General features: G+C 35.0%; 2 protein-coding genes and 1 long non-coding RNA gene across 10 annotated transcripts in view; 1 reads left to right on the top strand and 2 right to left on the bottom strand.

Moving 5' to 3' along the window:
- Positions 1-84: 84 nt before the first annotated feature.
- LOC110843922 (zinc finger protein-like 1 homolog) lies at positions 85-2,346 on the bottom strand. The gene is made up of 8 exons (XM_022089979.2): positions 2,117-2,346; positions 1,931-2,042; positions 1,824-1,851; positions 1,571-1,739; positions 1,384-1,485; positions 1,077-1,317; positions 872-983; positions 85-789 (listed from the first exon to the last, which is right to left on the bottom strand). The coding sequence occupies exons 1-8, from the start codon at positions 2,216-2,218 to the stop codon at positions 582-584; spliced, it is 1,074 nt and encodes a 357-aa protein (XP_021945671.1). The 5' UTR covers positions 2,219-2,346; the 3' UTR covers positions 85-581.
- A 631-nt stretch (positions 2,347-2,977) lies between these two features.
- The window catches only part of LOC110842637 (sodium/potassium-transporting ATPase subunit alpha), a 38,154-nt gene continuing 17,995 nt past the window's right edge, over positions 2,978-23,136 (bottom strand). For 2 of the 8 annotated variants that reach the window (XM_022088416.2, XM_035848153.1), the window contains exons 2-35: positions 18,716-18,900; positions 16,204-16,246; positions 16,069-16,104; positions 15,935-15,969; positions 15,815-15,854; positions 15,646-15,737; positions 15,332-15,374; positions 15,228-15,256; positions 15,047-15,145; positions 14,848-14,965; positions 14,668-14,699; positions 14,448-14,565; positions 14,290-14,337; positions 14,041-14,077; positions 13,916-13,965; positions 13,712-13,825; positions 13,518-13,616; positions 13,316-13,372; positions 13,047-13,225; positions 12,792-12,977; positions 12,581-12,716; positions 12,383-12,509; positions 12,124-12,188; positions 11,985-12,041; positions 11,651-11,893; positions 11,431-11,560; positions 11,155-11,320; positions 9,414-9,432; positions 9,225-9,300; positions 5,776-5,950; positions 5,553-5,683; positions 5,424-5,470; positions 5,289-5,343; positions 2,978-5,205 (exon numbers count right to left, since the gene is read on the bottom strand). In XM_022088416.2, the coding sequence (XP_021944108.1) occupies positions 5,085-5,205; positions 5,289-5,343; positions 5,424-5,470; positions 5,553-5,683; positions 5,776-5,950; positions 9,225-9,300; positions 9,414-9,432; positions 11,155-11,320; positions 11,431-11,560; positions 11,651-11,893; positions 11,985-12,041; positions 12,124-12,188; positions 12,383-12,509; positions 12,581-12,716; positions 12,792-12,977; positions 13,047-13,225; positions 13,316-13,372; positions 13,518-13,616; positions 13,712-13,825; positions 13,916-13,965; positions 14,041-14,077; positions 14,290-14,337; positions 14,448-14,565; positions 14,668-14,699; positions 14,848-14,965; positions 15,047-15,145; positions 15,228-15,256; positions 15,332-15,374; positions 15,646-15,737; positions 15,815-15,854; positions 15,935-15,969; positions 16,069-16,104; positions 16,204-16,246; positions 18,716-18,718 (3,006 nt within the window). In that variant the 5' untranslated portion in view covers positions 18,719-18,900 and the 3' untranslated portion in view covers positions 2,978-5,084. Of the gene's footprint in view, positions 5,206-5,288; positions 5,344-5,423; positions 5,471-5,552; positions 5,684-5,775; positions 5,951-6,944; positions 7,021-7,103; positions 7,123-8,473; positions 8,573-9,224; positions 9,301-9,413; positions 9,433-11,154; positions 11,321-11,430; positions 11,561-11,650; positions 11,894-11,984; positions 12,042-12,123; positions 12,189-12,382; positions 12,510-12,580; positions 12,717-12,791; positions 12,978-13,046; positions 13,226-13,315; positions 13,373-13,517; positions 13,617-13,711; positions 13,826-13,915; positions 13,966-14,040; positions 14,078-14,289; positions 14,338-14,447; positions 14,566-14,667; positions 14,700-14,847; positions 14,966-15,046; positions 15,146-15,227; positions 15,257-15,331; positions 15,375-15,645; positions 15,738-15,814; positions 15,855-15,934; positions 15,970-16,068; positions 16,105-16,203; positions 16,247-18,715; positions 18,901-19,055; positions 19,317-20,133; positions 20,288-23,136 lie in introns of those variants that run through there. The other 6 variants (XM_035848151.1, XM_035848156.1, XM_035848154.1 and 3 more) reach the window with 6 other exon arrangements.
- On the top strand, positions 21,349-23,045 carry LOC118434479. The gene is made up of 2 exons (XR_004834064.1): positions 21,349-22,698; positions 22,774-23,045. It is a non-coding gene; the product is annotated as an uncharacterized LOC118434479 (long non-coding RNA).

The following is a 23,136-nucleotide window of genomic DNA, read 5'->3' as shown; positions in this document are numbered from 1 at the left end:
GTTGGAGGGTAGCAAGCAATATGTGAGGATGAATGAGTGAGTGACGAATTGAGAGAAAGCGTACTCGCAATACTCGCATTGGAGTTCTTTATGTGACTTGTTATCATTTTATTAAAAGACGTATTTCGATAATGGTTATTATTTATTTATTACATGCGTAGATGAAATTTTGTAGTTGAATTCATTCGTACCCGTTAGAGAAAAATAATTTTATAGAGAAAATACTGAGCTAAGTTAAATAGGATTGCAAGCGTTCCAGATTTCTAATTGTTGGAATGGATAGCTTTTAACAGAGCTGTACACAGGCAATCAATAGAGAAAATGTAATTCTAAATAGATAAGTTCGCAATAACTAAATATTTTACATGGTTTGATACATACAAATATTAAATAAGAGACAGAGAATCGCTGAGGAAATTACTGCAAGTACACATACAAAATGAGACAACTAAAGGTATAATATGTGCATACATGCATGTAGATGTTTTAAATTGCCAAGCAGAATTAGCAGCAATGATTCAATTTTAAAATTTCAGTTCAATATTTAAACGTGGTATAATTTACAAAACACGAAACTTAAATTAAGGATCAAATTCATGCCCTAATGGAACCTTTCCTTCTCCTACTAAAACGTGAGGGTTTGCATGGAGGTTAAATGCGTCGTCCTCGTCTGAGGAACTATTCCGTCCGAATAAAAGCATCAACAAGATGATCATTCCAACAATAGTACCTATCACATATAGTGCTGTACGACGACGACTTTTACGTTTGTTGGCAGGATTAACTTGTCTGAAAATAAAGAATGAGGACATTATTGTAAGAAAATTATTCGCTATTCAACTAGCATTTTGTGTAAGTATAAATAGCTCACCTCAGCCATCGTGACAATGATTCAAATGGTGACCGACGACGATATTTATCTTCCTCGTCTAACAATAGAGGAATTTCCGGATCAAATTTTACACTTTTCCTTGTTGTAGTAACTAGAATATAATAAATACATGTTAAGGTTTTTGAACCATAATAATATACTATAATAATAATAATAAACAACGGAGAAATAGTTCAATATTAACCTGAGGGGTCCTGCGGAAAGTAAGGCTGGGAGTTTGGCGAGCCATAACTATCACTCAAATTCGGCATCAAATTCGACATCGTTGATAACTCGTACGGATTTTTGCTGTATTGCTGGTTATAGGAATGCGTATGAGAAACATTATGATCGGCATTAGTTGAATTGGGTTGGCCCCCAATTCGACCCATATCATAGCTCGTTTCACTTCCGGACACATCCATTCGCCCATCCATGTCTCGATCCTTCTCATTAATTAGAGAATTTAAATTTTTTGTAAAAAAAGTGCAATTATTATTTTTTAAACTTACAAAGTCTAAATTATGTTCCCAATTAGCAGTCCCGTTCCCATTGAGTCTATTAAACATAGCACCATCAAGACTAGGAGCAGCAGGTGGAGGATCGTTATCCAACTAATAATAACACAATCCACCAATTATCAATTATTTTCAACAATCGGCAATAAAAGAACAACTTGTATCCATAATACAAACTAACCAAAGATAATCCCAATCCTGCCCTGGCCCAATTTACTTGAGACATTCTCTTCTTTAGTTCATCCGCAATGGGAGAAATTTGGTTATGGGCTGGGAAAATGCACATTTTCCTACAAATTGGGCAACTGTAACCTGCTGGGGCCGTTTTAGGGGACATCTGTCTTGCCCATCTGATTTTTTTAGTGTTTCGATTAGTACAATTTTCTTGGCAATTTTTGTTTAACGTGAATACTTCAATGAATACTGCTGCTTACCCATCCAAACAGTTCCAGTGCACAATATCTACGAAATTTTAAACCATTCTCAAAATACATTTTCTTTGTCGTTTCCTCTCTATCTTGAATTTCTAATTAGTACTTACGCAGACACAAAAGTCTGACCGTGTCGCCAGAAGCAAGTTCTTGGTCACAAATTCCACAATTTGCAGAGAAGACTGAATCAGTAATCCAATTTCGATACGTGTCAACAACGCACTGAAAAAACAACGTGTTATTAACATTTTTATTTTACTTATCCAATTTTAAATTGGACATAAAATAAAACTTACTTTTGGATGGTTTTGCATCAAACAATGCTCGCAAACATTAACACGATGCTCGAAACAGAAAATATTTGTCACTTTCCTGTGCGGACACTTACATAAACCCATGATAAATTTATTTTTTCAGCGAAATTGGGTTTCTAAATTTAAAATATCATTTTTTTCCTACTATTTTTAATTTAGTAATATTGCAGCATTTGCAGCTGAAGAAGATTGTGAAGTGAAGAAGTGACACGTATCTGTGGTGCAAATATAAAACACGAATAATCCCACTTTCCCCTTGGTTCTCCTTTATGAAAAATAAATCATAAACTAAAATATTTTTTCATGAAATTAAGAGACTTACTTTATATTCATACACAACAAGCCGTTTAGTTAAATTGGATAAACTCTTTTTCATACTTGGAAGCAATAAGTCTTTCCAATTTATTTCCCCAAAAACCTCTTTCACTCTTTCCCGAATTTGATGCATTCCATGTTTGATGCTTTCCCTTATCCTTAGTTTCAAGGCATCATAAAGAGTTTGAAGCTACTGAATATTTCAAGTGAGTTTAAATTGGTATTTGATATAATAGAGCAACTATCTGGGACTTAAAAAATCCAAAAATTATGAAAGTCCATAAAAGTTGGATTTTTGATGAATTTTAGAATTTTTAATATGACCAGTTTAGTATAAGGATCTTCTTTAAGTGGGCGTGGCAGGCGTAAATGGACACTTGTACTCTTCTCCTCCTCTATTAGTCCGTTCTATTCTTAAATACAGATATGCATGTTAAATATATTAAAATTATGCAATTCGTCCTTGGATCTTCTAGAGGATGGAGGTCTTGCTTTATTATGTAAATATTTAAATACGCACGGGTTTTAAAACTCTAAATATTTTTTTATTAACTTTTCAATTCCAATTTCAAATTTAATAATCAACTACATAGGTATGTATTGTATTTAAAACACTCAATTCCGATTTCTTCCATTAAATTCCTTCACTTTTTCAAAAAAGAAAAACGTACCGTTGTTTGTATAGATATATAGATAGTATAATAAGTAGACTACGTGTAAGTACTAAATTTAGTTTAACCTTTTGCCTCTTATACAAACTACCACATAAGTAATTAATAATACAACTAGAATTTATCACTAGATGAATAATCTGTTAATTATAGGCTTACATATACATTTTAATTATTAATTATACTTATTTTCACCTCCTCCTCCAACAATAACAACAACGACGACGACAACAACAACAACAAAATCATTTGTCCCCACACCACAGTAATTAATCAATTATAGCACTCACTCATATGTACATACATACAACTCAAGCAGGCAGCAGCAAACTCCAATCATACATATGTACATACATATACAGACAAATTGAACAATGGGTTTATCATATACCAAACATTATTTCATAGATATTTTGTAAGTAAGGTAGCTAAAGTTTTACTATTTATTAAAAACACTTGCTCAGTTTATCATCTCGTCAGGATTGTAAATTGCATGCATGCTTCTCGTTTAAAGCTTCATACTTGTTTGTCACCCTGACGATCGTCGTTGGTAGTGGTGCATGGCGTTCTTTTTCTTTATTTATTTATTTATACTCACTGAAGAACGAACATAAATTGTCCTCATGATTGTTGTATGGAATTGTTAGTAAAGTAGTAGTAGTACATATTGTTGTTGGTTGGTTTTGGGAGTGGTGGGTGCTTTGCTGTGGGCGGTGGACTTGCTGGTTAACGGAATATTATTTTATTTAAATAGCGGTTGTAGTATGAGGACCATTTGGGTGGTTTTTTAAATTTGTTAGTTTTTAGTGGTAGTGTTAGTAGTAGTAATAGTACGTACGTACATTGTAGTTGCACTTTACTGACTAATATTATAGACGTTATACAGGAGCATGTTATTGTAATATTAACAACTTTAAGAATATTATTATGAACCAGCGTACAGTACAGTGTGGAGGAAGAGATGATATTGTATCAATATGAAGAAGGGACACATAATTACTTAACATGGCGGTGACACATATATAATATGTAGTGTGGGAGGAGGATGAGATGGAGTAGGAATCAATTAAGCATCCAAATTTAGCACATACCTCTTTTTAAAAAAAAATTGCTCATAGTAATTCACAGCTCAGTAGCCCTTTGTTTTATTTAACAATGTAACCTATCACCAGAATATAAGATAAGATGGAAACCTTTTAATTGAAGGCTCAATTTTAAGACTGCTGAATGAATGACGACTAAGAGTTTATGAGTAAAATTTAAATGTAAAACATAATTCAAGATTTAAAATGGGGCTAATTAAAATTACATTTCTTTGAAACATTTCTTTTTTTTACACGGTTGTTGTCGGTTTTGATTGGTTAGTTGTGGGTTGATTTCTGTCGTCGTCGTGTCTGGCCTGGCGGTCAATACATGCATATTTATATACCGAAGGTCATCATTCATTGGTGAGACGATGACTTATGGATTTACATTCTAGTAAAATTATGACTTGTTGTCGACGTGGCGTGGCGGCTGAATATATAGATATATAGATATATACTTTCTTTTACCTCTAGACATCATAACTATTAAAATTATTTTTATTTACCCTAGAGTTATGTCGTTTTTTGTATCAAGTAGTAGATATTGTATATGATTAGGTATATTATAATAGTACTGTTGAATTTAATTGAAGTTGTAGTTGCATTAGCATTTGGTAGTTTTTGCAGCTGTACGTTGATTGGTTGGTTGGATGTCCTAGACGACGAAGACGTGGTGTACGTGTGATGATGATGTCGGAGTTGGGACAATAGTAGTGGGGAAAGTCTATGGTTAATTGGTTGGGAGATATTCGTTATTTATTATTCATTCATTTTCGAAGATGATTAAGTAATTTACGTGTAGAATTCATTATTTATTTATTTATTTATTAAATTGGTTGAATTATTTAATAGCTACGATCACTATGCCAGTGTTGTGGACTAATAGTATGTTTCTAGTTCCACCCAACCACCTGGATTACGACGAAGAATGAATCGACGAATCTCATCATAAACAAAAATAGCTATGGAGAAAGGGATTCCCGGAATCCACCAGTTGATTCTAGATTTTTTTAAAATGTTAAGCATTAAAAAAAAATATTTAGATTTTGCAAAATGATTTGGCTCCGTAAAAATTGCTCTTACTTGAGTGGGAACATTCGGAGGGCAGTTTCCATGCCAGGAGTGTATGATAAAATAGCTGAAAATTGAAAATAATTTAAAAGTGTTTTAACCCCGTTTTATTTTAGTCGGAGCTTAGTAAATATTTTTAGTATTTACCTGCTAAAACAGTTTCGAACACAAGACCAAAGTTGAGGACCCAGTTGCTGAAAAGGGATAAATTACATAGTCAGCAAATGTTTTTTATTTAAATTGAGAGCATTTGTAAAAATAAGTAGTAGTACATACTTCATTCCTTGGTGAACAATAGAATTTCTTCGAGTTTTGCAAATGATCAAATCAGCCCATTGCACCACCACGATGGCGACGAAAAATGCAGTGTGGCAAGTATATTCCAACTTTTTCCGATCCGTGTAGGTCTGAGAATTAACAAATTACAAGAAATGTAAATTTATAATGCAATGCAAATCATCTTATTTACAATATGCATATATTATTTAATTCATTTTACCCATTCTTGTCCATAAGAGTCTTCTAAGTCATTCACGCCCTTTGAATCCCATTGTTTCCGGATACCAAACAACTTTGAGGGAAGGAATCCATTTTCAGCCATGATAATAAAGTAGGTAAAGAACCCAGCGGCTGCTTGGATCATACCGATTTGACCGTATGCCATGGAAATCAACCTTTACGTTGCACAACAAAGTCGATCAAGTTAAAACTGTTCCTTTCATAACAAAGTGTCCTCAGTAGTGTTATCACGTTGTTGTAAAAGCTTTCAGGGAAAAATAAGCGAATCCACAAATGACAAAAATTTAAGCCGGTTGAGCAAATAAATAATACAAATGTAGCGAGCTTAAATTACTACATGTACAGAGCACATCGTTAATCATTTCAAAAAGGCTGTTTTTGTTAGTCTTCATTTCATTCCAAAAGACGAAGGTTATGTAAAAAAAAAATTTTTTTGAACAATACTTTGATTCTCTCACCTCTCACCGAAACATAAACAAAGCAGCAGTACATCATTCATCCAATGACGACGACGACAAGACAACAAAATACATACACTGTGTACGCCATAGTTTTCAAAAACGGTATGTATAAACAGAATAGATGACAAATTTTGATACTTTTGTCATCTATTTTTTAAAGTGTCTTAGCGCCACTAGTTAACTAAAGAAGCTCAAATTAATTATTTTTCTTGCAAGTGCATGACACAACGTATGACGTAACGTATCATAATTCATACACCAATAAAAGCACAATCAGTCGTCATCGCTATATACATACTGATGCTGTATCTTATCTATCTCGACAGCAATATATCGTTGCTGCACAGCCGCATTCATGATGATGAGATAACAACACGGTCATCTAGCAATCTCCTCTTCAAATATTATTGCTTATTGGAGATTGCAGCAAAAATTCCATGGCATAATGGCTCGGCACGCATGGCAATATGCGATTACACGAATGAAACTAAGCTATAAATTGATGAACAAAAAAGACTAAAAAGTCATATATTTAGTGGAGCAACAAATAATGCTAAAATGTTTGAAAAATGTAGGTGACGTTAAGCCATAGGTCTTCCATTAGAAGACGTAAGTACAAAAACGTCAGTTTTACATATATATTTTTGTGTGAGAGTGAGACGAATTAGGATAAGTGAGGGTTACCGACCTTCGATTAACGAGCTTATCATGATTAGGATCTCTAGGCTCTCGTTTCATGATGTCTGCCTCGCTCTTTTCATAAGCTAGCATAAATCATATTAAATTTCAATAGAGAAAAATCACCTCAGTTATGTGGTCGTTTTTTAAGTTTTAAAGCTATTCTTACCAAGGGAGATAGCTGGAACCTTTTAAAATTGAAAATTATATAGGCTTTAATTGATCTACATATAATGCACCTACTACTTAACACCGTATAAAGTGTAGATGCAAAAACCACAAATATAAAGAAGAGGTGAAACCCTAGAGCGATTTTTTGTTGAGTAATAAGTACACATTATGTGACATAATTTATAGCTGCTGAATACCGAATTAATGGTTTTAAAATTCATCTCTTCACCAAATGGGCATACATAAAGTGACACTGAAAAGCTTTTTTTCTGAAAAACTACATCTGTATATGTGTACATCTGTACGAATGTAATGTAATTTTACTTGAAACCTGAGAAAAGATTATTCCTATTCCACCATTACTACCCTTTTTATCGTACTTGTATTCACATATTATAAATATGTAAAGTACTAGTTTCGGCTGGTACCAAATTATTAACTTCCCATTATAAGTATGTAACCCTAAATTCTTGTAATTTTTACATAACAATAATTTATATTTAAATATTCTTAAATTTATTCCCAACAAATAAAAAAACAAAATAATCAACAAAAATAAAATAAACCAATTTAATTGTTCGTTTTTGTTCGTTGAGTTATACTTTCCCATGTCTTGAGTTGAATAAGTATTAACATAAGAGTTATGTCGATAGCTCACCTGAATTTATCAAATAAATCAATAACGTGTAATATGTCTTCAAAAGTATCATAATCAATGTAGCACTTGGATATTACTCCTTGTATAGAAACATACACAAGCCAAAAATTACATAACAACAGCCACTTTATAAAATCTACGAAATTATTCCGAAAATCATATTTATAAAGAGTTTGTACTTTCCAAACAAAAAGCAGTTTGTATCCCTAAAAGAAAATATTTGTATACTTGTGTGAATTTGCATTGCTTCACGACATCGAGTAAACTAAATTCATCTAAAATGCAACAGTTACGTACGTACACTGTACCTGATTTCTTTATCGCCATTCATCGTATCGCATTGCCGTGTACCGTTCCAAAAATATAGATAGCGACTTACCGTTCCGAGCAGTATCGCATCATCATCATCAATCATGCCCAATTCAAAAACGTTACAAACTATTCAAGCAGAGCAATATGAAATGCTGTATACGGTGTATGTCACATAAGACGCAGCAGTCTTTACTCACATGCAGTGATACATATGTACATACATACATACACAAAGTAATCAGTTAGCAAGCAAAAGCTCAGCAGTTAATTTAAATAAACTAGAATTTGCAAATCAATCCAAAGCTTTTGTAAAGCTTTTGTACATCCATTTAATTAAAATTAAAAGCTCTGCAGAAAACCCGATCCCCAAAATAATTTTGTTAACCAGGTAGTACGTGTTACCTCTCATTGACAAGTTTATCATGAAAGGGATCCCTGGGTTGCCGTTTCATGATGTCTGATTCACTTTTTTCGTAAGCGAGGGAAATAGCTGGAATCTTTAAATAAATGAACACGGACGATTAAAGCAGACAAGAACATAACTACGAGAGGTCATGTGTTATTGTTATGGACAAATTTGTTCAGTTAAACTAGACATGGACGACTAAACAGTTCATGTGTCTTTTAGTCAACATGATTTTAAAACAAGTAAGTCACGCTCATAATTCACAACCACACATTGCACGTATTTATTACACTACATGGCACGGCTGGGTACCATAATGCTTCTTATGCGACAAATATGTTCACGGTCAGTACGCCATTGCATATTCATTACATAACTAACTACCTAATACTTGAGCTATTTAAGTTTTTTTTTATATAAATAAAGCCACAGAGTGTACAGGTAAGGGAGCACGAAGGAAACTACATAAGACGACGAGAACAACCAGTACGCCAACAAACTACACACTACAATACCTACGCACACCATAGTGACACCGCGTCACAAATATTTCTAAAAGAGACTAAAAATGTCAATGTCTTTGACACACTGACATTCTTGCTACAGAGCAATACGGAGTGACATGACGCTAACTGACATGACACTGGCACACAGAATCAATTTTTTCGCACAGCAAATCAAATCGTGGCAGGATTTTGCGGGGTGAGTGAGTGTCATTTTTTTGGAGGGGGTATAATAGTTACCTCTCATTGACCAATTTGTCTTTGAACGGGTCTCGAGGACACCGTTTCATGATGTCTGATTCACTTTTTTCGTATGCTATCATAAATCAAATTAAATTTTAATATAGGAAAATCACCTGAATTTGTGCGTCTTTAAAAAAAGACTGCGTAATAAAAAATAATACAAATAAAAGTTCAAGCTATTCTTACCGAGGGAGATGGCAGGAATCTTGTATGAAATTGAAAATTAGCGTTAATTTAATTAGTCTTTCAAATTGATGACTTGAAATAATTGTGACGCCAAACATGGAAGGCTACTTATGCAAATATTATGACTGGGACGTTCTACTATGTATGTAAATACCCTAAATAACTATAAAGCTTTTACGACAAAGTTAAATGGAATTATGAAGAGATGAACATGACCAAATGGACGCCATTATAAATACTGGTACAGAACGTAAGGGAAAGTGATGATAAGCCACCAAATGAATCGAGACTGATCCAATGATAACCATACACACCCATTCTCTCATCCAAAGGCTAATTGCCGTGGTCTAATATTATTAGCCTCAAATTACCATTTGCATACCCTGTGCAAAATTTGCACTGCAAATACCCCTTATAATATATTCACGTTCCCAAGTAATATCAGTCATCCTAGATGATACGTTTTCCTCCTAGCAGCATGCATCCCTTTTAAGCTGGATTTGTACGAATTTGTTTCATATGCAATATCGATACATGAATACGAGAATTCCGGAAGAATATTCATGTGCAGCCACTTTGGGTACTTGCATATGACGTAATGTATGCATAAAATGACGAGGTAATTACAACTAACTAAGGTGAAAGGGGAGGTGAAATGAGTGAAAGTTTTAGCACAGCAAACACCAATAATGATAATATTGAGACGTTATATAATTAAATATTGAATAATTATTTCATGTGCATAATAATATAGATGGTTGGGTGGGTAGGTGGGTGACAGACATAGGGTTTGAGTGGGTGTGGCTAAAAGGCATTCAATGCTCTGCTTCTATTTACTACTGATCTAATTTAATGCTATAAACTATGGTGAAAGGTTGGGATAAATGGTATTAAAAAGTGAGTAAATGGCAACATGCGATGCAGAGCTAAAATCTATGAAAATTTTGCTAATCTAATACTTGTGTATCTTGCATTACGATTATCTACATCTTGTAAGTACTATAGTAAGTAGTGAAAATTAAGAGTGATTAAATGCCATACTATTAAGAAAAACAGTATACACATATATATTAATCAACGTATAAAGACAAGGGAAATAAAAGGAAACGAAAGAAAGTAAAAAATTCCAAACCAAAATTCGAAACGAGAAAATAATTATGAAAATTGTAAAGTAGTCAAAAGTTTTTAGAAGGATAAGTTAGTAGAATAAGAAGAAGAAGAGAAGAAGAAGAAGAATTATAACACTATACATTAAGAAAATACTTGACTCGTTAATGTCTAGTAATGAAACTGTAAGAGTACTATTATATATTTAATATTGGTTTTGGTTGTTATGGTAGTAAATAGATATAGTAATAAGGTGGTGGTTTGTGGTAAGTAGGTTAAATAATTATTGAACTAATTATACTATTCTAGATTTATTAGAGGTGGTTTAAGAACGAGAGAAAGACTAATAGTTCTAAGTATTTTGGTGGTAATTTTAGTAAATATATTTAGTAGCAGTGTGGTTCACTAACGAATTATGAACTTGCCGAGAGGTATGTACGTATTCTATATGAAATTCGATGAGATCAGAATATTTACAGCTTGACAACAAGGCATTCTGGAAACCTATGCCAAACTTCCTGCATGGTATTATTGAGATGATGTTACGAAGAATTATGAATAAATGAATAATGAAAAGTCGTCATGAAATGAGTTTTACATAGTTCTGAAAAAGTTTTCTGATAAATACACTTACCATGTCAGTTCCCAAATCAATACAGAGAATAGTAACCGTTCCAAGAGGGAGTGGGACACTGGCCAAGATGAACAAGAGGAAAGGAGAAATCTCGGGAATGTTTGATGTGAGCGTGTAGGCAATGGATTTCTTCAAATTGTCAAAAATCAAACGTCCTTCCTCAACACTGCAATATAAATCAAGACATAAATACATTGTAAAATGCATAACTCGTGAAAATTTAACATTTTTCTATTGTAAGGTAAAATTGACAAAAATTATTAGATATTTAATCACCCAGTGACAATGGAGGCGAAATTATCATCCAACAAGATCATGTCAGCGGCCTGTTTCGACACATCTGAACCAGCGATACCCATAGCAACACCGATATCAGCTTTCTTCAGGGCAGGAGAATCGTTAACACCTGAAAAACGCAAAAGAATGAATACCCCAAGTTAGTAAGTGTATGTAATTAGATATATAATGGGGCGAACAAGATTATAAAGATTTTTACCATCTCCAGTAACAGCCACAATGGCTCCTTGTCGTTGACAACCTTCAACAATAATCAGCTTCTGTTGTGGGGACGTACGGGCGAACACAATTTCTGCGTGGTGGCGCAAAATGTCGTCCAATTGGTCTTGAGATAAGTCCTTCAGTTCTGTTCCATGGACGACGGCAGCCTTTGCTTCAGCGGGATTCACTTCGGAAACGGGGATGTTCAATCTTTGAGCAATGTCCTCTACTGTCTCGTTTCCTGCATGCATAACAAGTACGTTAGCATTCACGTTGGTTCGGATTTTCTTAAGCACAATATTGCACTCATGACATGAGAAAATTTTGGATACCTTCGGAAATGATTCCAACACTTTTGGCAATAGCCTTGGCAGTGATAGGATGATCACCTTGGAAAATAAAAGCAGTCACAAAAATTAACAAACATATTTAATAAACAATGCATGAGCTGTGATGAAAAGATGTACTCACCAGTGACCATAATGACCTTGATACCGGCAGATCGGCACTTGGCGACAGCATCAGGGACAGCAGCACTTTGAATAAAATAAGAAACATGTTATATTTTCTTTCAATGCTTTCCATCAAAGTAACGACATTTCACGAGAAATTTCATAAAATTTTTAAAAATATTCACCGAACCGTAAAATACAATCTTGTATCAAAATCTTTCGCATTACATTTTCAACTACATTTCGGATTTAATGAAGTCAATTTAGGTATGACTTACCGAGGAGGATCAATCATGGACATTAGACCAACAAATCTCAAGCCGGAAATGGGAAAGTTTGGATCATCACAATCAAATTTGAAACCGGGTGGGTACTTGTCAGACGGCAGCATAAAGTCGCAGAATCCTATGGGAAAATTAAAACATTAATTACGTATTCTACTAATTTCATTTTCTCCACGCAAATTAAATACGCACCAAGAACTCGCTCTCCAAGTCCACCAAGTTCCAAGTATGCATTGTTGAAAGCTTCCTTCATTTCCTCGTCCAAAACTTTCTCTTTTCCACCAATAAAGATTGTTGAGCATCGATCCAAAATTCGTTCAGGAGCTCCCTGTGTAACACAATAATTAAAGTGTTTGCATGTAATATTCATATGTATTTATGTGTATAAGTGACAGTTTAATACCTTCATGACCAAGAGATATCGAGGATCATTCTGATCTTCAGTTTCGTGAATGGAAACTTGATACTTGTTTGTAGAGTTGAAGGGTACTTCACAAGCCTTTTTGTTTTTCTTTCGGTAACTCATAATGTCGTGAATGGCAAGTTCCATGCATTTAAGAAGAGCAGCTTCAGAAGCGTCACCGTTAACCTGGCACCATGACATCATCACATTAGCAAATTATTTTTTTACATACATTATATTAAAGTTTATATTTACCTCTCGTTTCAAAATTGGAACACCTTCTTGATTTCCCTTAAACTCTGCTCGATTACACAATGCAGCGACCCGGGCGAGAGCCTTAAATCCTTCACTGGTTTTATCATACTGAGCTCCAGATTGATCTTCTGTGGTATCGGCTTCAATGATCTGGTTGTCAAACCACATGTGAGCGACAGCTGGAAAATACACAGTGAAAGTTAATATCAATATTTTCAGTGCATAGATTAATTCTACTTTAAATCTTTGCATCAAATGTTGCTACTTACTCATCCTGTTTTGTGTCAGGGTTCCGGTTTTGTCCGAGCAGATAGTAGAAGTAGATCCTGGAGAAAAGGTGAATTTTATATATTTGTTACTTCAAGTCAGCATCATAGATCTTTTTTGATTTTATTTATAATGGCAATCTCTTGTATTAATTTGCACAATTTTTTTCTGAAATACTTAATAAATATCAGTCATCCAACTTACCAAGTGTTTCAACAGCTTCCAAGTTCTTAACTAAGCAATTCTTGGAAGCCATACGTTTTGCGGTGAGAGTCAGACAGACAGTGACAGTAGCCAAGAGACCTGATATAAAGTAGACAATTTTAGTTTTTGTGAAGAGATTTGTAGAGAGAGACACCCTGCCCCAAATTCATACTATTTTATGCATATGTACATACCTTCAGGGACATTAGCCACGATGATACCAATCAAGAAGATGACAGCGTCCAGCCAGTGGTAACCAAGGACAAAGGCGACAATAAAGAAGACCACCCCCAAGAACACGGCCACACCTGATGAGATAGACACACATATAAGCTTCAAATGTCACCCGGAACTTAGTTACCCGGAATTTGCTATTGATCAGATTAAGATAAAATTACCGGTAATGAGATGAATAAAGTGCTCAATTTCCTTTGCAATTGGGGTTTCCCTGAAAAATAAAATATTGAACTTATTATAGTGTACACGTCCTTAATAACACTTGAAAATGCGTAGCTTCACATACCCAGAAGAGAGTCCAGAAGCCAAACCAGCAATACGACCTAGAGAGATAAAAATCGGTTTCGGTATGGTTTTGATATAAATCGAAGATTTACGCAGAATGATTGAACTTTGGATTGGTTCTTATTTTTAAAAGAAATCAAAATATACATGCATATCGCAATCAGGAAGAACTTGAGTGAATATTTTTGCGACTATGTATTTTCTTCGGATTTATAATTATTCATAGGAACCTTTGATCGAATAAACTTACCCATAACCGTATTGTCACCACAAGAAATGACGATACCCTTGGCAGTTCCTGGAGGGAGAGAGAAATCATAGAGCGTGTAATTAAATTTGCATGTGGGACTCATTATTTATGTTTTGGTATATAAAGTATACAGAGTGAGATCGGTTATATATTTATACCTTCAACAGCATTGGTAGAGAAGAATGCCAGATTCTTGGTCTCTAGGGGGTTATCATGGGTAAAGTCAGAACCTCTCGACTGCGGTTCACTCTCTCCGGTCAATGAAGAGTTGTCCACCTGGTTGAATAATTTATTGCATTAATTAAGAGACAATCTTGACATATTGTGCATGTAGGGATACGTATACATATAATGTATCTTATACACATAAGTATATACCTTAAAGCCTCGAGATTCAATAACACGAATATCTGGAATACGGCAAACAAAATTCAGATTAATCATGGGTAAGTCATTCATTTTCATGGAGGTTACTCCAAACACGTCTTTTCGTTTGAGAAAGTTAAACCCTAGTAAACCATGAAAGCCAATAAATTAAAGAAAAATATAACAAATTACCTGCTGGAATACGATCACCAAACTTAACTTCCACAACGTCACCGACGGTCAATTCTTCTGCTTTTAGTGTTAATTTTTGCCCTTCTCGTAAAACAGTTGCATATTGAGGAACCATGTTCTGAATTCAAAAAATACAAATCAGTAAAGATACTCGTAAGTCGTATACATGAAATAAATTTAAAAACAAATTATAATTTACTTTAAAGGATTCCATGATTTTAGAGCTTTTGCTCTCTTGATAATACGAGAAACATCCTGTTACGATCACAACTACTGACAACACAGCGCCCAGGTATAACTGCAACAAATCATCCATAATGTAAAATCGACCACAGCATTATCAAAAAATAAGCAATATTATTATTCTCAATTTCACTCACGTTGTCTTTGGGTACATCTTCATAATTACCTAAAAACAATTAAACAATACAAAATTAGGCATTACAATTTACTATTATTTACTATTATAATTTGCATTTCTTACCAAGTTGGATGGAATACGCTATAAAGCACAGAGCTGCACCGATCTATAAATTAAGTGAAGTATTTTAATTTTTGAAGCTGGATTTTCTAGATAAGTAATACTATCAACTATCATAAGTAAAAGTTTGTTTTGTGAAATACAATGACAAATGACTTTAAAACTTGCTAAAATCATTGCAGAAAATACTAAAATGATGGACCAATAAATCGGACTCGAAGCCATAGCACACCACAGCTTCAGAGCAATTTTATTCAGTCCCATAAGCATTGACCACTATTATTAAATAAGTATGAGTTGCTCTGAAATTTTCTTACCCACAGTAGGAGGGCGAAACCGCCGAAAAGGTTCTTACAAAATTTAATCCATTCTGGCGTTGTCTTTGGGGGTGTCAGGGCGTTAGGACCGTCTGAAATGTAACAAATTAAAATTGTAATTAACCTGACCTTGATTGTCCTAAAAAATTCTGTCAGTATTTGCACTTACCCCGATCATAGTTTTCTTTCGCCCTCGCTTGCGTGAGACCCTAAGGAAATTGTTAATATACAAAATTATTCACAATCAATACACAAAAAATCCCATTATTTTTACTATTCATTCACTTACAGTATCAGGGTTGGAGTGCAACCTTCTGAAGAGCTCTAAAAAAAGATTTAAGGGTCATATGCAAATGGAGGGGAAAGATTTATAGAATTTGTTATGAGTTTGGGTTATAAATAAAGTACTCGAAAACACCTTACCTTCTAAGGGAATTTTATGATCATCTATATCTAATTCTGTAAAACATAAAAATGGCAAGGTTGAGATGGGAACAAGCAATTAAATTTATTGATTCATTGGCATCAATGGGATATGAAACAACGCAAATAATTTACCTTGCTTAAGATTATCTAAATCCTTCTCCTTCTTCTTCGGCGCCTGTACATTTAGGAAAAGAGAAAGCAGAACAATCGTTAAACAGAAATGTCATCATTATTAAGCAATCTCTCGTCACATTCCCCAGAAAAGTATTCATTATCATTTCCTCTCATGTATTCCTGATGATTTGGCTCGATGCAAAGTCAAAATTAAATTGTAAGTAAATTGTAACAGTTCAGTGAGCTAAAGTCTACTTCATAATTCTACGAAGAGGAGGAGTGGTGAGGTTCAAGTGGCTCTGAAGTTGAGTTTTGGAGTGGATCTATGTACTATGCATGTGGATGATCGACGAACCAAGCAACCAAGTTTAAACGAATCATGAGACTGGAGCATGCGAGTATAAAGTAAAATAAAGCATCATTAACTGTACTTGTCCTCTATTCCCGTACACATTATCCTATTATACTCTAATTGAATCCGAAATTCAATGTGATCCAATCCGACTATCCGACCCTAGCGCAGAGAAGAATAAGGCACGAGCATATTTTCCTAGTCGTGCATGCATGTCGTCGTTAATGTCGTTATACAGTTATAGTTAGTTAAAAGTTGCAATACTTTTACTTCCACTCGACTCCTTCTGTAATACTTACTTGGGTTGGGCCGTAGTTAAATGTTAAATGGCAAAGTGTGACGCAACTACTCGGAGCAACCTCGTGTCTGTAAGGCTGCCTAATGCAAATTTAGGCTATGCCAATAAATCTCCATTACATTACAGAACTACATAATACTGTACTGACATCACATCTCAAACGAAGAAACAAAGCACGATCTGACCATTTCGGCTCCATATTCCTAATTCGTGTATACTTACATATATAACTGCATGCACTTAATATACAAGTTTGATAATTCCTTCTGACAATTATATAAAACATCCCGTTTTTCACATTATGGAATGAATTTTATTACAAAATGCTCGTCCGTTAACGACTAACACATTTCATATGTGTGTACATATGTGATACATTATTTCGTAATATTGTTCGGTGTTCTAGAAGTGCAAGATGTATGTTTGCATGCAAGCACAAAAGTTGAATGTGAGCATTCTATAAATAAAGGCTAACATTGCCTCTTAGATTACCTATTTACCGGTTCTTCTCGCTATTTTTCCTTAAATGTCAACGTGTGCGTAAAATGAAGTTAGAATTTAGCTGGAAATTAATGATGCATATATTTATATAGTGGAGTGGAATTGTCGCAATTTCTTTCATAGAAAGTGGAGCAGATTGAGTGAGTGAGTGAGTGAGTCGTGAGTGTGGTAGGGGAGCTGGTGTAACAGACTCTGACTCAATTGGCGAAAACGGTCCATTTATCCTGGGGAAAGGTCAAGGGTCACCTAACCGACGTCTCTTAATCACATTCAGAGACAAACTATAGCCAAGAGGCTTTTCCAGAGTTGAATGAACACATGGCTCCAATTTAGAGATTCACAATAAAATTCGCATTTGTACGTATGTACATATGTAAATACTTACATCTTACTGGATGATGTGTTTGTCTACCCTTAACCATACATACATGTATACGAAGCGAAGCGAATCGACATTTTTTACCGAGCCCGTATACAACTCCTATACTGCAACCATATCACGTACGTATAATCTTAGCTGCCAATCTGTTATGTAAGGAATAATAATTATTATGCAGAAACCAGTGCTGGGTAAGTAATTGAATTGCCGATATTATATAAAAGTGTGGATGTCGGATTTCTTTGTGCATGATGATAGCATTATAACGTGGCAGACCATTATCTCCATCTACTTAAACATATAGAATGGTATACCAATTCATCCACAATAATCCATACGATATTCACTCATTCCAGACACTATTTGTACAAGTGTGCACTCATCTAATCCAGCGTATGTATATTCAGTTTAATGAAACTCGTATAAATTGTGTTGTAGGATAATGCGAATATTGCGAAACAGTCTGCCCTGCCGGCGAATTTAAGTCGATTCCAATTGACATGATATGATAAAACTGATGCATGCATGCACGTATAACTATTCTGGGTTGTACTACATTTAGTAAATGGAAATGTTGCTTGGTTGACTTTGTTTTTGAAGCATTTATTTGACAGTCCACTCCACTCCACTCAACTGACTGATATTACAGATAGATATATGCCATCCCATCAACTAATTATTGGCCACGCGAAATAATGTTGGTTTGAAAAATATGGGGAATAACAACGCACCGGCCGGCATTATGACTTACATAATATGCAGCCAGCTAATGCAATAACAAGTCTACACAAAAATCTTAAGTTGACATTTTGTAATATTCCTGAACAAATAATGTAACAATTAAATGCATCTTTGCTAATAAATAATGCTTCGCTATCACTTGTAGTATCACATTTCGCATCATTTAGTTCACATTTTATGGATCTGTTTGTGCATTTATATGCATACGCAAAATCTCAACACCCCCAAAGAAAAAAAGACGATGGGAATGATAACTTACCATATTGCTGTCCCTGAGAGAAGTGTGTGGCACTGACTTGAGTAGGTCAGCAGACCTTTGGACACGTTAAGCACTCGAACGGGTTAAAAGGTCACAGCGAAATTGGAGACGGGGGAAGAAGGGCCACCATTTAACAACGAACAACAATCACACTGTCCCCAACCGCAGCAACGGCACTCTCAGAACTGAAAACAGCACAAAAAGAATCTTTTGTTACTAAACATTATTAACATTTCATTCGGCAATAACTTTCTCGGAAATTTGTATATAATATTTTAGCCACACAATAATAATTATTATAATCATAGCACTTTAACACTTCATTGTAATACGACTTTACGTGTTTGAATGCGTATGCACCTCTTCATAAGGTTTGAATCAATTATTTCGTGAACATAATAACTTTCCAACAGTCAGTACATAAATTGTTTCACACCGTTGTCCCACAATTTCATAGTTCACGGAACAATTACACCATGTTTAACGTCTCAATGGACGAATTTGTCGAATAATATTTGATATTTCCAGGAGGTTAAGAAGAACTAAAATAAGAACTAAGATTAAGAGTTTAAAATTAAATAAAAAGTAGCCTAGTCGTCCAAGACGAGCGGATAGTCTGGATGAAATGCGAGTCAACGATCCAAGTGTTTGCTATAAGCCAGATATATATCGCATTATAAACTAACTTCTGTAAAGTGAACCACCAATCCAACCCATCCAGTACGGCTGGAATTGCTGGAAACCATCATCATCATCATCACCGGAGGCAAGTTACTACGTGCTGGAATAGCAAGTGGAAAAACAAGTGGAAAAATATTTTGTTTCTTTAACCAAGGTTTTATTAAGGTGTGTCAAATGGCAGTCTCCCCAATGATAACGATGCAATGCAAGTACATGCTGGAGAAAATGAGATTTTGTCAAAATGCCCCATCCGTTTCCAGGGTAATGATTTCATATGCATACCATTGATGCAGATACATTCAAGGCAGTGACATTTTCTTAAGTTCATTATTTGTGCCATAGTTTACGAAGGATTAATAATTTAGAAGGTAAAATTATATCATAAAATTCTAGTAAAATCTGGCTGAAACTGCTTTGGTTTATGGCCTTTAGAGAGATAAGAACTACCCTGAGACAAAATACATGTTTTTGTCAACACTACACAAGTGAAAACCAAAATGATGGATGAATGACTCATGCATAACTATCAGAACTCTGTCAACAAGTGTCACAAGTTTTGATACCCTTAATAATTACTTAGCGTCTTTAAATATAGAAAAGGTTGTCATGTAGGACAACCTTGTTAAATATCTACGTTATCACAAATTATCTAGTTCAAAATATCTGCCACATCTTTCTTTCAAACCTTTCTCACTTAAATTTGTGAATGCATGAACAGTGTGGACGATGCTGGTTACCTTTTCTCCTCAAGAAAATCCTAACGTTTCCCTTTGTTACCTGCACTTCTGGTCCATCAAGTTATAAAAAACGCAGCACCGCTAACACCACACCGACCGACCGACCGACCCACGCGTATAACGTAAACCGACTGCCCTGCTCCAATTCCAAATCCTGCCCAGGGTGCTTATCTTGAATTTTACGCATTTGCCAATAATCTGTATGCAGTTCTAATCAGGTAATTAATTCGACAAAAGCAAAGTGATCATATTCACCACACATGCCCTCCACTCCAGCCAGCAACATTTTATGCAAGGGTGGACAGACATGAGGATCTTTATGAGAACATGGAGTTGCATAAACACTTAAACTTTAAAACTTTGTTCCATCATGATGATCCCACATATCGAATGTAATTGTAATTTGTGCTGTATAGAAGTTGAGCTGAAAGTTATCTTCATAATTATCCGCTCCATTCAACATGCCATGGTTCAAAGTAGAAAAAATAAACTCTTGACTCGGTGTATGAATTTGATTAACATGTTCATGTCTCCTGCATTACGTACGTAGATGCATGTGGTGAGTTTTAAAAATACGTAGGGTAAAACCAGTGAGCGATGATGATGATGAGGTGTTAAAGAGTCTCCAACTAACTAATTGTTCTACTCATAATTATGAGCTAGGTTTCCAATGTTAAATTAAATTAACGAAAATGTGTTCATGCATAACTAAGTTGGGTTTGGATGGCAGCCTGCATTTATAGTTATTTGCAAGTGCACTAATTCCAAGTGAGACCACTCGATATTATTTGGAATAATTATTGTGGGAGCTCCTCCTTGAATAATTGTCGACAAATAATATGTATCTCTTGGGACACTTATGGTCATCGCTTCTACTATGCATTAGCTCATTTCATCCCAATATGAACAGGTGTTGTATTGTATTGTATTGTAAACCTTTATTCAACTGTCAACAAATATCAGCTAATATAAGCTGGTTTCCAATTCATGACAGAAATGCTATAATTTAAAAGCACTAGTCTAATTATCTATTATTAGGTGTTTAGTGGCGAAACGTTAAATAATTAGTTGAGTGAGAGTAAACTTGACTCATTTCAATAATTGAGTGATGTTAAACAGTTGTACTAGTAACTGCTCATGTTAGAGAACAAGTACATTTACTTAATTATGTAAAAGCTTGCATCTTTATGTAACATGTTATCTGTGTGGTAATGATCAATGTCAATGCCGCCAACGTAAACACTTACTCGAGCATTGGACCAGAATTATATTTGCAATTTTTGTGAATTAGCAACTTGGCGAACTTGGTGATGTGTTTATGAAGATGGTGGCATAGAGAATAGAAATATTTCATTGAATCAGTGCATTCCATAAATTCTAGGAAAATTTTCAGCTGTCAATGTCAACATCTATATGATTATAGTTCTTATAGGATTGAGTAGATATCGTGATATCGTATCATAACGTTGTGCTGTCACCTCATTTCATTGTTCTGACACAACTAGATTATATGGGTGCTGGTTAACCACCGTCTTTCACCATAGACAAAAGTTTATTTATTTATCACATGCATGTACGTATTGCAAACTGCTTATGTACATTTCCAGTGTATAAAGAGAGTCATCTTCATATGACGCATCGAACCGAATTATGTCCCCTTCTTTTATCGTTGATATAATAATAATGCATTTCCAATGAAGCAACTGGGTGGAAAATTCGAACTGACAACTGACACCACATCAGAAAAGATAATGGATCTATGCATGCTTCCTCCTCCAGTGAAGAGATCCCATCTCGAGGTCTCATCCTCAGTTACCTCAACAACATTATTATAATGCTGAAAATCTGTGCTAATCAAACTTATCGAACCACAAGGCTACTTGGATATGCATATAATTGCCGGCTAATAAATTCATTCAAATGAATTCATTCTTATCTGAAACTTTAGCACTGTTGATATTTTGCATCGAAAAACTCTCAACAATTGTGCATTATTTGAACCAGGTTGATTATCCTGACTTTTTTCTCATTGTTCTTTCTTGGAAGGTGGGTGTGGTCTTTGGGGAAGAAAGAGCCGGCAGAAAAATCACACGCTCGTATGCATGCACATATGTATGTATAACGGTATCAAGTCTAAAATAGTGGAAAAGGACGGATCGATAAGCAGCAGCCAGCTCCACTCCGACAACTAAAAACTCCGAATTTCTACAGAGTAGTCAGTTATTTGATTGGGACAGACGGGAGCAAGAAACAGCAGACTAGAGGAGAGGGTGGTGTGTGTGGTGGCATGCATGCTTCTGTCTGGAACACTTTGGCTGCCACCGATTTCTTATTGTCTTTTGTGCAAGAAGAACCTGAGCCACCCCCAAAACCTCAATGGAAAGTACCATCCATGGTCGTTCATTGGTGTGGAGAAAAATAAAAGCGTGCTTCTCCATGAAATCAAAATTTGCCCTATTGTTTTCATAAGTGCATGACTCTCCGCACTCGGATTCAAGTTGAACCTGGTGCGGTTTCAATTTTATCATGATTCCTTGATTTGCCAGGAGGAGTATGTATTTGAAGGTAGGAGAGAAACTCATTATTATACAGAGATAATGGGGTTGCTGTCTAAAGAGGCTCTCTGGGGATTATTTGCAGCAGCTCGCTTCCCTGGATAGTGCACTACTGGAAGAAGAAATGTACTGGGACCTGGCTGCTGCGTGGCCATGATTTAATAAGTTTTGATCTGAATTAAATTTTCTCCAGGAGGAATTCTTTCTCACCATCTTTAGCCTAGAGTACATAGACTGTTATACGTATAAAATAAATCACAGTGTACTCATAAGGACTTATATTCCATTGTTTTTCGTGAATGGGGCTCACACTTCATAAAATTTACAAGTGGTATAATAAAATGACATTAAAGAAAGTATTTATTGATCATTCATTCCTCTCAGGATAAGATATTGAGCGACCACAATACACATTCTTCGACTGACCTCGACACACTGATCGTGATTC

Source organism: Folsomia candida, unplaced genomic scaffold, assembly GCF_002217175.1.
Source record: "Folsomia candida strain VU population unplaced genomic scaffold, ASM221717v1 Fcan01_Sc002, whole genome shotgun sequence".
NCBI classification, from domain to species: domain Eukaryota; kingdom Metazoa; phylum Arthropoda; class Collembola; order Entomobryomorpha; family Isotomidae; genus Folsomia; species Folsomia candida.
Note: the sequence above shows the minus strand (reverse complement) of the source record. Positions and strands in the feature narration are given on the sequence as shown.